Source organism: Chrysochloris asiatica, unplaced genomic scaffold (assembly GCF_000296735.1).
Source record: "Chrysochloris asiatica unplaced genomic scaffold, ChrAsi1.0 scaffold00122, whole genome shotgun sequence".
Lineage (NCBI taxonomy): Eukaryota > Metazoa > Chordata > Mammalia > Afrosoricida > Chrysochloridae > Chrysochloris > Chrysochloris asiatica.
In genome coordinates this window covers 1,508,685-1,521,554 of record NW_006408640.1, presented here as the reverse complement: position 1 = coordinate 1,521,554, position 12,870 = coordinate 1,508,685, and the positions used below count along the sequence as shown (strand labels likewise).

Genomic DNA, 12,870 nt, shown 5'->3' with positions numbered 1-12,870 from the left:
TGGAGGGTCAGAGAAAAAGAGGAAGACCCCCAACGAGATGGATCGGCCAGGTGGCATCATTGATGGACTCAAGTGTGTCAGCGGTAGTGAGGTTGGCCCAGGATTGGACATTGTTTTGTTCTGCTGTGCATGGGGTCACTCTGGGTTGGTTCCAACTCGTTGGCACCTGAAAACAACAACATGTACCAGAGCTCCTTAAGGCTCTTTGTTGTTGTTGTTGTTAAGTGCCGTTGATTCAATTCCGAACCATAGCAACCCTGTATAGGGTTTCCAAGGAGCAACTGGTGAGCTTGAACCACCGACTTGCAGTTCAAACAACTTGCAGTCTGACGCATTAGCCCACAGCGTCACACCAGGACTCCTAAGGCTCTTCAGAACCCTAGTAATAATTCTTAGCCCTACTATTATTTTGTTGTTTTTAAGTGTCATCAAGTCAGTTCTGATCATCAAAAAACAATATTCTTCAGATTTTTTCAAATTTGACTTTGATGAATTCTCTGACCAATAATATTACACTGACAATACACTTAAAAACAAAACCTTTATACTTAACACTTGGACTTAAGTGGATTAAGCATGCCATTTCCTTTGACTGTATAGCTTTCTAGTTTTTCCTTATAAAGACATAAGGGGATATTATACGGTTAAATCAAATTGATAACTGAAAAAGATGATGTGTCTGGCAAAAAATAAGGGTCCAATAAATGGTAAAGTTTTTATTACATATTTTACTGTTGACACTATTATTTTTTCATTCCTATCATCCTTTTCAACTTGATTCTCTTTCTTACCAGATCTTGGAGACATTATAACATTGCCCCTCTAGTTTACATCCCACTCCTCCAGCTAGTCTTGTTCCCAGAAGTTTCCTGCATTAATTTATGCTTCTCCAGGCAAACAAGATTGGGCCACCTTCATAAGATAACAAGGAAGTGTAGTATGTAATTCTTCAGAAAGGGAAATAAGCAGGGGCAGTCTTTTGTCTAGAGATTCTAGATCCTATTATTGTAGAAATCAGTGTTATTAACATAATGGCAATAATTCTACTCTTGTTATAATAACACAGGGGAAATAGTTTAATACCATAACTATATCTTGTAGAAGTAGAATTTTATCCTTTTAGACATCAAGAATTAAATAAAGTGATTTATTATAGGAATTGCTTAAAAGTAACAAACCATAAAGCATTTGACTTTACACAGTTGTGTTTTCTTGGTTTTTAGAATAATCTTTTGATGCTAGCTATTTTGGCCTTCGAAGTGACAATTTATCGACATCAGGAGTACTATAGAGGTCGAAACAATCTTACAGCCCCTGTGTCTAAAACCATCTTTCATGATATTACGAGACTACACCTAGATGATGGAATTATTAATTGTGCCAAATATTTCATAAATTACTTCTTCTACAAATTTGGATTGGAGGTGAGTTTCTTTGCTAGTGTATTTTATTTATCTTTTCTGTGAAATTCAAATAAGTACATTTGGTCAGCTGATCACTGTAGCTTCATTGCACATCTTCAGACCATTTGATTGGCAAACCTTTGGATTGACAGAAGTCATTTATACTGTGTAGTTAACCTGTCCAAGTTTTCCAAGCCCAGGTCTCAAAGCTACCCTACAGTGCACTAGTAAATTGACTTCTGTAGGATAAGCACTGGACTGGACCACAAGCTTGGTTTGAACTGCAAGGTTGACAATTCAAACCTACCAGCCCCACCTCAGAAACCCTATACAGGGTCACAATGAGTCCAAACTGAAAAACTGACTCAAGGGCCCTTAACCACAACAATAACAACAGATCTCTATAGTCATAGAATTCATGAACAAAAGTTGTTAGACTGACTTCTTTTTTTTATCATTGTTATTGTTGCTAAGTGTAGGCAGTTGATTCTGACTCACAACAATCCTGTATAGGGTTTCTGAGGAGCAGTGGATTTGAACTGCTGACGTTGTGGTTAACAATCTAGTACTTATCCTACAGCACTACACTTCTTTTGGTTTTATGAATTCTGAAAGTGCTACCTCTACACAAAATGAACTGATTGAATCTAAAATAGTTGGGTGCCTGTTCCTTACTAAATGAATTTGAAATAACTAGGCTCATGAAAGTGGTTATTATTAACTACTGTAATACAGTGAGTTTTTCTTTTGAGAATAGTTTGAACAGTATTTCTGTCTTCACATTAAAAGACATCAAGAAGAAGTAAGGCATTATGAAAAAGGTATGAGGCTGTAGGATATGCACTGGACTGTTAACCTGAAAGTCAGCAGTTCAAACCCACCAGTTGCTCCTCAGAAAGTCTATACAGGAGTGCTACGAGTCAGAACTGACTTGATGGCACTTAACAGTAATAACAACAACCCTTAGAAAGGCAGGGCTTCTGCTCTCTATACAGGGGCACACCCTGACACCATTCTCCTTCCCTATAAAGCCAATCTTTTGCCTTTTTTCATCCTCACACAGACCTGTTTCCTAATGTCAGTTAATGTAATCGGCCAGAGAATGGATTTCTACGCCATGGTCCATGCCTGCTGGCTGATTGCTGTCTTGTATCGGCGAAGAAGAAAAGCCATTGCTGAGGTCTGGCCCAAGTACTGCTGTTTTCTGGCGTGCATCATCACATTTCAGTATTTCATCTGTATTGGCATCCCACCTGCTCCCTGCAGAGGTGAACCTGCCTTCCCCAATACCTGTTTGCTTCCATAATTCATTATGAAGTAGACATTAGGAAGAAGAGGAGAGGAGAATAACACTGATTCACTGCCTCCACTTCCCTCCATGCAGATTACCCATGGCGGTTCAAGGGTGCCAACTTCAACAACAACATCATCAAATGGCTCTACTTCCCAGATTTCATTGTGCGGCCCAACCCTATGTTTCTCATTTGTAAGTGCTTCAATCACAGGGCCGTGGAATATTGGTCTTTGGTTTTATATTTGCTAATTATTTTTCAAATGTTATGCGTTAGTATCTTGCTTCCTCCACTGAAATTCTATTCCCATACAAAGTTATCTTAATGCATTATTATCACTAGTTGATACAACTGCAAAATTAATAAACACTGGGAATACCATAATCTTCATTTTCATGATACCATCTTCACAGACACTTCAGAACACAAACTAGAGGGAACCTTATATTTTGCTAGCCAGCTGTTTCTGGCTGTTGCTACAGACAGACAAAACCTAACTGCATGACTTTGTAACTGGGAAGATGTGACCCAAACAAATGTCAAGACCTCTGGAGCTGGGCTAAAGAGTTCTGGTGGCATGGTGTGTAAAGCATTGGGCTGCTAACTTAAAGAAGGCAGTTCAAACCTATCAAATGTTCTGCTCCTATGAAGACTGACAGTCTGGAAACCAAAAGGAGCAGTTCTGCTCTATCCCATGAGTCAGAATCAACTTGATGGCGGTGGGTTTGCAGATGAGATGCAACTTCAAACCCTTTCAAGGGCAAGGATGATGAACTGAATGTTTGGCACAGCTCCACCTAAGATGAAAGAAAGCTCTGTCCCAAGGCCTTCAGATTTCTCATTTAAAACCACCAAGCAATGACACTGTAGTGATGAAACCTAAGGCTTAGTACTCCAGGGTCCAGACTAGTTTAGTCTCTGTTTCCTGAGCAGTTAGCTCTGAGGGAAGCTCTGTAGGACTTCTCCTCTGTACCTACACAACTGGCTTTTATGCATCTGGGAGCAGCCTCAATTATAAATGCAAAGGGAGACGTGTCTGCGTCTATTCCATGTGAAAAGTAAAATTTAAATGACATTTTATTTGCATTTTTCTTTAAAAAGTTTATTGTGTTGTTGTTGTTAAGTGCCTTTGATTCGGTTCTGACTCACGGTGACCCTGAATAGAGTTTCCAAGGAGCGACTGGTGGGTTTGAACCACTGACCTTGTGTTTTAAATCAACCTTTGGGTCGAGTACTTATCGTACAGTGCCACACCAGGACTAAAAACTTTAATGAGAGAAAATGCAAATAAAAATTATCAGATGAGAGCATAATATAGACTAGTAATTAGTATCTAATATTTTCACTCAATAACAAGCAGACAAAAATCCAGATATTCATCCATTGAAAGCCCTTCTTTGTCCTCCAGGTCAGGAAGAAGTGACTTGGTCCTAATATCGAAATACAAGATAAACTGTACGATAAGCTTTTGGGGAAAAGCTCACTTAAGAGTTGAGGAATAGCTCCTACAATGCAATGACTCTTATATTAAGTAGTCCCCCCAAAAGAGAACAGAATATGATTATCTTATTTTTGACTTGCCAGATGACTTCATGCTGCTTCTGTGTGCCTCCCTACAACGACAGATATTTGAGGATGAAAATAAGGCTGCGGTACGCATCATGGCAGGTGACAATGTAGAGATTTGCATGAATCTCGATGCAGCTTCATTTAGCCAACATAACCCAGTACCAGACTTCATTCACTGCAGGTAACAATAACTTTACATTTTTCATGAGCTTGTGGCTATGTACGTTTCCCTTATATTATACCCCATTTACAATTCTCTTTCTGCTATACTTGGCGTATTAGATTCCTGATGCTGTCATAAGAAAAAATACCACATGTGGCGGTTTTAAAGAACAGATGCATATTTGCTCATAGTTCTGGAGGCTGAAAGTCCAAATCACTGTGGTTGTTGCTGTTGTTATTGATAAGTGTCGTGGAGTTGTTTCAACTCATAGCAACTCTGTATAGGGTTTCTGAGGAGCAACTGGTGGCAGTTCAAATTGCCGACCTTATAGACTGGGGTCCAGGGCTGATCCTACAGTGCTACACCAGGAGCCCAGTCACTTGTGGTATGATCTCATTAATGTGACAGAAGAAAATCGCTGTCTCCAGTCAGAGTCTCTTTACAGGTACAGGTATTAGATTTCCACATTGATTTTTTTTTTAATGTTTTATTGTGAATTATGTGATTGTTTACATGGCAGAACATTAGCTTTACATTCATCCTATCGTATATCATTTCATTGCCATGGTTACAATTCCCTCCAGGCATCATCAACCAACCAAAGAGTATACACTGCAAGCCTGCCCCCTGGTTGTCAGCGCACAGCCCCTCTCCCTCTCTGGGTCTAAAGTCCCTAGCTGCTCCATCACTCCACCCCATTGTCTCTGCCTACACCTGCTGGTGTCACTGCTTCTCTGGGTAGGGTCCTGCTCGCCACCCTTCTCCCTTGATGGTTCCAGGGACCTAGTCTCCTGGACTGCATAGTCAATCACTCCCCTCCTTTTGCTACAAAATGTCCACCTTTACAGTTCCAACCCTTGCAGTCAGTCCTGATAACAATTATTCACTATTGTATCCAAGAGATCTATCCCCATCTCCTTTCATCAGTCTCGCCCAGACAAATTGGATACTACTCAGTGGAGATTCTACCTTCCTCCACACCCTCTGGATCTAGGCTCCCTCTTGAAAGCTTGTAAACCAGTCATTTCTTGCCTTTGTAGCTCCCCCATTTCGGGTAGCCAATGTACAAGTTGCCCATCTCTGTCTATTCTGTGTATGGAGGGGGTGGGAGTGATCCCCACTGTAAAGATTTGTTCCCTCTTTTGAGCTACTGCATCCATATCCACATTGATTTTTTGAGTAGCACAATTTGATCCATAGTACATGAGAAACAGGTCATCTAAAGTGTACACAGTGAGGTGAATAGGTGTGGGACAATGTGGCTTCCCCATACCTAGAAGCTGAGCTGCAGAATTATACATCAGCTTCTGCTTTTGTCAGCATTTACCAGCCTTTTCTTGCCTTAGTTTTCCTTTTTGTACAGAAAACTGACTTGTGCCAATAGCACAACTTCCCAGTCATTGTTCCTCAATGGAGGTTCTCCACTCTAAGTATTCAGGGGTGCTGAGCAGGAGCTTGGTGCCCTTGGCCTTTTCCCAAGCTAAGGCCCTCAGTGCCAGGCTTCTTTGTGAATATTCTTAGACTCCTTTCTATTTGCTTCTCCCCTCTGGTCTATAGCTTACCTTTGCAGCCTGGCCATCCTCTCCACCGAGTTTGTATTTAAGCCAGGTTAAATGTCTTGCTGTGCATTTCTTCTCTACTCCTTCTTAGAGAGTATGTCCTTCCTAGTCAGATCTTATTCATCCTTCCAAGACATGAAAAATCAACTCAATAACTAACTTTATAAGTCTGTTAAAGTTGGCTTGACATATTCAGTCTCCTTTACTAGCTGTGTGACTTCAAACTAATCACTTAACTTCCCTAATACTCACTTATAAGTATCTACACTAGGGGCTTGATGACGGATAGGGTAGTGGTGCAGTGAAGATCTCCTTCAGCAATACCACAGAATACCAGACAAAGCAGTTTCGGGGCAGAGCTTCAAAACTCTGAACCACATATCTAGGAATATTTTTAAAGTTTGAAGGCTTATAGCTAGTGGAACTTGTAGTGGAAGTAAGAAATCTCATACTTTAGAATCTGCCAGGCTCTACAGCCCAGAGCCCATAACTTGGGCAAGATCAAATGGCAAAATCAAGTGGGGGAGCAAGCAGATCCACCAGGGAATAATGCCACGGGAGCCTTGGAGCAACAGTGGACAAAATAGTTTGTCAGGTTAGCTTTGTTCTGATTTTTTTTTTTTTCCTTTGTATCTGTTCATTGGCCCCCCACTGTTTGTGCACCTCCATTCTGGTGACTAGAGGGGGTGCCCGAGTGAGTAGACACCTCCCACCCCCACCACTTGTGGGTTCTTCTGCCATGCATGTGCACAGATACTCTCAGCATTTAAAGAGACAGGCAGCTCAACAGCCAGCCCTGAACTGTTTATTAATAGGGAAAAGGCCAGAACAAGGGGTATAGAGAGGGAAAGAGTTTTTTCTTTAAAAAAAAAAAAAAAGGCTGAAAATTAAATAGTGAGGTACAGCATGACAACCAACAGTGGCATCTTAAAATTTATCAGGCAGCCTTTAAGGCAAGAAGCTGAAAGAGTATATTAAAATCATACTCATATTAGGCTACACATCCTTTTTTCCCCCTTCTCTCCCTCTTGTCCTTTTTTTGTGATTATAGACTACAGTATCCATTCTAGTTTTTTTGTTGTTGTTTTTTGGTGCTTTTTTTTTTCTTTTTTCTTATTTTTTTGCTGTTGCTGTTTTGTTGCTTTTTGTTCCCCCTTTTACCTTTCGGGGACTCTTTCTCACCCTCTACTACCCAAGAAGAGACAGCAAGTGCTGTCATATAGTCAAGCTACAATCACACCGTATAATACCAACTACCATACACCAAGGAGGCAGACAACACTTGCGAAAGTTACTCTGAGTTAAGCAATAAGAAGAGTGAAAAGGGAAGCCCACATCCTGATCACATCTACCTGGAGGCAATCAGAAAGCATAAAAATTACCAAAACACACATTCAATTAAGTATTAAGGCCCACATATAAACACTAAGCATGTCCAAGAAAAAAAAGCAGATGACCATATCAGCACATGTCCAGAAACAAGATAAAATGTCTGAGACAAATGACCTAGAGGTAGACCTGGACTCCATTCTGGAAGGAGGGCAGGCATTGGAAATGCTTGAGAAGGAATAGAAAAATTATTATAAAATGTTTCAAAACACTTTACAATGGAGTTAAGAAAAATAAGGAAGAACTCAGGAAAGTGCTACAGGAACAATCAAATAAGATAGATACAGCATTAGCAACAATTCAAAACCTACAGAAATAGGTCCAAACAATCAATAATACAATATCAGAAATAGACAATACACTGAAAAGGCAAAGGAGTAGAATTGAAGAGATGGAAGCCAGAACTAATGATCTGGAAGACAAATCTCTCAATACCACTAAGGTAGAAGAGCAAACAGAAAAAAGGATTAAAAAATCTGAAGACGGTCTAAGATTCATGTTGGACAACATGAAGAGGAATAACTTAAGAATTCTCAGCATTTCAGAACAGGAAGAAGCACACAAATCCATAGAGGAAATCGTTGAAGAACTGCTGGAAGAAAATGTCTCTAACATCCTGAAAAGTGAAAAGATAAACATTCAAGAAACTCAACAAACCCCAGGAAGGATAGACCCCAAAAGAAAATCACCGAGACATATCATAATCAAGCGCTCCAAAATCATAGATAAGGAAACACTTCTAAAAGCAGCCAGGAAAAACAGACATGTCACATACAAAGGCAAGCAAGTCAGGTTAAGCTCGTATGTCTCAGCAGAAACCATGCAGGCAAGAAGGCAATGGGGAGACATATATAAAATCCTGAAAGGTAAAAAACTGCCAACCAAGAATCCTTTACCCAGCAAAGCTATCAATCAAATACGATGGTGTCATCAAAACATTCCAGGATAAACAGAAGCTAAGGGATTTTTACAAAGCCAACCCTGAACTATAAGTAGCTACACTAAAGTGCTACTGTGGTACTAAATAAGAAGTCACTTGTACATTCGTGACACATGAGTGCTCTGCCCAATGGTGGGTATTATCAGGATGCAAGCCACTGCTGATTCCCTGTGCCTGAAGTGAGCTAACTCCTGATCTCCCATAGTAGCTTATCTGTTTAGCATTCATCACATCCTACTTCAGATTGGTTCTTTAAGAATCTATCTTATGAAGACTCTATCTATACTCATGGAAAGAGAAAGGCTGTGTGCTAGTGGCTGGAGGCAGGCTTACAGAATGTGCCATTTGATTGTTTAAGTGATTAGATATTCCTGAGTATTTTTGTGTGCATCCTCCCCCAAAAAACCAACAAACAAATGAGGGAATAGAAGCAAATACTATTGAATGATGCACAAAAGGGATTGGAATCATTGCAATGAAACGATGAGTGTAAAACTGATGTTCTCCCATGTAAACTATCACTCAATTCACACAAAAAAAACTTTAAATAAATAAATTTAAAAAGAATCTATCCTATTTCTCTTCTAAGGTAAGAGCACCTTAGGGTGAGGTTCATTTCTAAAGTGTATTTATATTTGTCCCATTCTCCACCTTGTGATGTTTGGCCTTCAGTGCATGTATTATTGTTGGTGTCAGCTCTGTCCTAAGTGTATCACTGGCATGAAGCCACATTGCCCTAATAACAATGCTGTTTGTGTTATACCCTGCTTATAGATGAGAAAACTGAGGCACAGAGATGATACCTAAACAGTAGCACAGCAAGAATTTGATCAGACCGTAGTCTAACTCTAAAACTGGATGCTAAAGCACTTACCCCCTCGTCTTTCCAGAACATATAAGACATTTACAGTGAATTTTCTTTCAAATGACAAGTTGTACAGACTTGAAGATGTTTTTGCTGAGTAAAATATCATTGTTTGTTGTTGTTAAGTGCCATTGACTCAGTTCTGATTCACAGCAACCCTGTATAGAGAGTCCAAGGAGTGGCTGGTAAGTTTGAACTGCTGACCTTGTTGTTCAAATCAACCTTGCAGTCCTATACTTTATCCCACAGCACCACAAAAAACTGATATGGAGTCTTGGTGTGGCATTGTAGAATAAGTACTGGAGTGCATGCTAACCACAAGGTCAGCAGTTCAAATCTACCAGCCACTCCTTAGAAGCCCTGTACAGGGTTGCTATGGATCAAAACTGACTCCACACCACTTAACAACTGCAATATCACCAGCTACTCCTTGGAAACCCTATACAGGGTCGCTATGGGTCAGAATCGACTCAATAACAAAAACAACAATGATGCTGAACAGTTTTCAGTGGAGCTTCCAGACTAGGAAGAAAGACCTGTCATCTTCTTCTGAAAATCAGCCTATGAAAAACATTATGGATCACAAGGGTCCACACACTGTGAGTGGAGTTGCCATGAGTTGGGTGCTGGTTTGATGCCTGCTAACAACAACAGCATAAAGTACCAAAGAGGAATTTTGAGTTCTGATGTGGTACTGTAGGATAAGCACTGGACTGCCATCTGAAAGGTTGGTGGTTCGAATCTACCAGCCAGTCCTTGGAAATCCTATACAGGTTCACTATGAGTCAGTAATGACTTGATGACACTTAACAGCAACAATAAGTGGTAAGCATAATATGTTCCTGTTGGTGAGAATTTGGGACAAAACAAGATAATGACAAGTGTACATAATGCTTTCATTTTTGTCTCTTCACCTATTATTTAACATTTGAAAATTACCTTTGTCGCAGGCAACCTCAAGTAAACAATGAATACAGCACTTGGTATGATTGCCAAGGGCTTTCATACATAGTCTCAGATGGTATAAGCTTTTCTTCCTGGTTAAAGTGGAACCTCTTATTTTCTTTTTGTTGTTGTCATCTTTTCACTGTTTGTTTTTGCTTTCAGGTCTTACTTAGACATGTCCAAAGTGATTATCTTCAGCTACCTCTTCTGGTTTGTCCTCACTATCATCTTCATTACGGGAACAACCAGGATCAGCATATTCTGCATGGGTTACTTGGTGGCCTGTTTCTACTTCCTGCTATTTGGTGGTGATTTGCTGCTGAAACCCATCAAGAGCATCCTGCGCTATTGGGACTGGCTGATTGCATACAATGTTTTTGTGATCACAATGAAAAACATACTGTCAGTAAGTGGCTCCCCCTGAATAACACATTGTGGTTTTCATGTCAGCATAAACAGTCCATCAGTGGTTATAAAAGCACATCACAGTGCACTCTTAAAAGCCCCAAGTAATATGCTGCAAATTCAGAATTCAGCGAGCCATTTACTCTTCTGTTTTGCTACATTAACAGAATCCATTTTTGTTCATTTCTATCACCTCAAGGTCACATGACAAGAGAATATGCATTCATAGGAATAAACTCTAAAATATGTCTTATTCATTGAAGTCTTATTCCTGATAAGGAGCACTTTGTCATCATTGATAATTATACTGTGTGCTGTCAAGTGCTTGTTTTACGAGCTGAATCAGTCACTGAGTCTGCAAAATCGTTGTCACTTGGAGCACAGTTCTCTTCTCACACATACGGAGTTGCCATGAGGAGTTGTCTTGATGACAGCTGGATTTATGATTTAAATTTATATAGGGCCAGGCAAAACACATCTCCATCCCTTAACTGTTAAATAGATTTGTGCTGGGCGCAACAGTTTCCTAGACTTAGGAGATAACTCAAACTGCTTGCTAGTAATTCTAGACTCTTGTAAGTTTTTCTTTAAGCCACAAGGACACGATTTAAGTTATTTATTGCTTCAGGAAATGAAATAATAGACTGTCATAAGCTGAAGGAGTTCATACCTCTCTAACTAGCCCCAGTTTACAGTTCATCCCTGTTCTACTACTCCCAGAGTACAATTGATAATGCATTAAAGGAACGATGATGTAATGATTTCCTGCTTTTCCCCTTCCTAGCTATTCAAGGATGAGCTCACCAGGCAATTTAACTGTGAAAGCTTTTTTTTTTTTTTTTTTTTTGGCACGTGTATTACTGTGGATAGAGGTATGGAAAGCCAACTCTATGAAGTCATGAATATGTATTTGAATAATTCATTATGCTTACAACCACTGAAATGCTGATTTTCTAGTTAATACTAAAAGTAACTTTTATTAAGTACTTTTACCCCAACAATTTTTTTCTTTTTTGGGCAATATTGAGAACTATTGGAGAGGGTATAAGATAGGGCAACACACTACCAGTTTATTCAAAAAACAGTCTGATTTCAAGAGATCTGTTCCTTGAAGCTGACCTCTGCAACCACTCCTTGGAAATGTATGAATACCAAGAGTACTCAATCATTCATTCATGCCATAAGCCTATAATGCAGACATGTTACTTTCATGACATTGTTTTATATCTAGGAGATAAGTAGTACTCAGGTACTACCCTCTAGGAATTCACATTAAAAAAGGGAAGATAGATCTATTGATAAGTAATTATAATATAATCCATCAATACTAATATACTAATATTTTAGGAAAATAAATTTTGAAGAGTGCCTAAAATTGTACCTAAATAAGTTGGAAATAAGATTCATATAGAAGATTCCATTTGACCCCATCAGAGACTTAGAAAATAGATGAACAGATCTATTGTTGTTGTTACGTGCCATGGAGTCAGTTCCGATTCATAGCGACCCTGTACAGGGTTTCCAAGGCTGTAAATCTTTACGGGAGCAGAAGGCCTCATCTTTCTCCCATGGAATAGCTGGTAGTTTCAAACTGCTGACCCTGAAGTTAGCAGCCCAATTCATAACCACTACGCTACCAGAGCTCCTTTTATAGATCTATAGAGAGATTTTAAAAAGGAAGGAAATTCGAAACACAGAGAACAATAACACAGACATAGAATAATGAGGTGGGAATATTGATTTGAGAAGCATGTTCCTATTGTCTGGGAAACCTATACTAGGGTACTACTAGTTTGGGAACAAATCCTAATTATTCTTTTACCTCACATTTTCCCAAAATATATGCAATTTAGCCATCACTTTTATGCTGTTGCTTGTAATAATTAATATTTGATTTAACTCCTCTCTGGGAATTTAAATTTAACCCTGAAAAGCAAGATGATTCATTTACCTAGACAATTGGCAAAAGAAAATTTCAAAACACATTCTTTGACTTTGTTCCTATTCTAAGAATTGTACATTGTGGCTGTATTTTTTTTTTTTTTAATCTCGTGGAGAACATTGTAGGTTTGATTTTTACTTTTAAGAAAATAACTCCACTTGCGGAGCCTTGGCAATACATAAAACTATAGGTAGAAACCAGAACCACATCCAGATCTCCAGAGATGAGAAATCTCCACTTGAGAGAATGAGCAGACCAGCCTGGAGCGGCTAGAAGAATGAAAGATACCTCTTGAAAGAAAGACCTCCAGGAAAAATGGAGGAAGATGGGCTGTTACTACAAGAACAAACAAATCGCTTCCCTAGAAAACATCAAGGCAAGTGGCCAGGTCCTCTCAA

At 39.4% G+C, this 12,870-nt stretch overlaps 1 protein-coding gene across 1 annotated transcript in view; it reads left to right on the top strand.

Annotated features, from left to right (window-relative positions):
• The window catches only part of PIEZO2 (piezo-type mechanosensitive ion channel component 2), an 861,527-nt gene that overhangs the window by 705,005 nt on the left and 143,652 nt on the right, over positions 1-12,870 (top strand). The window contains exons 22-26 of the mRNA XM_006868690.1: positions 1,224-1,424; positions 2,467-2,671; positions 2,788-2,889; positions 4,280-4,445; positions 10,288-10,531. Coding sequence (XP_006868752.1) covers positions 1,224-1,424; positions 2,467-2,671; positions 2,788-2,889; positions 4,280-4,445; positions 10,288-10,531 — 918 coding nt within the window. The remainder of the gene's footprint in view (positions 1-1,223; positions 1,425-2,466; positions 2,672-2,787; positions 2,890-4,279; positions 4,446-10,287; positions 10,532-12,870) is intronic.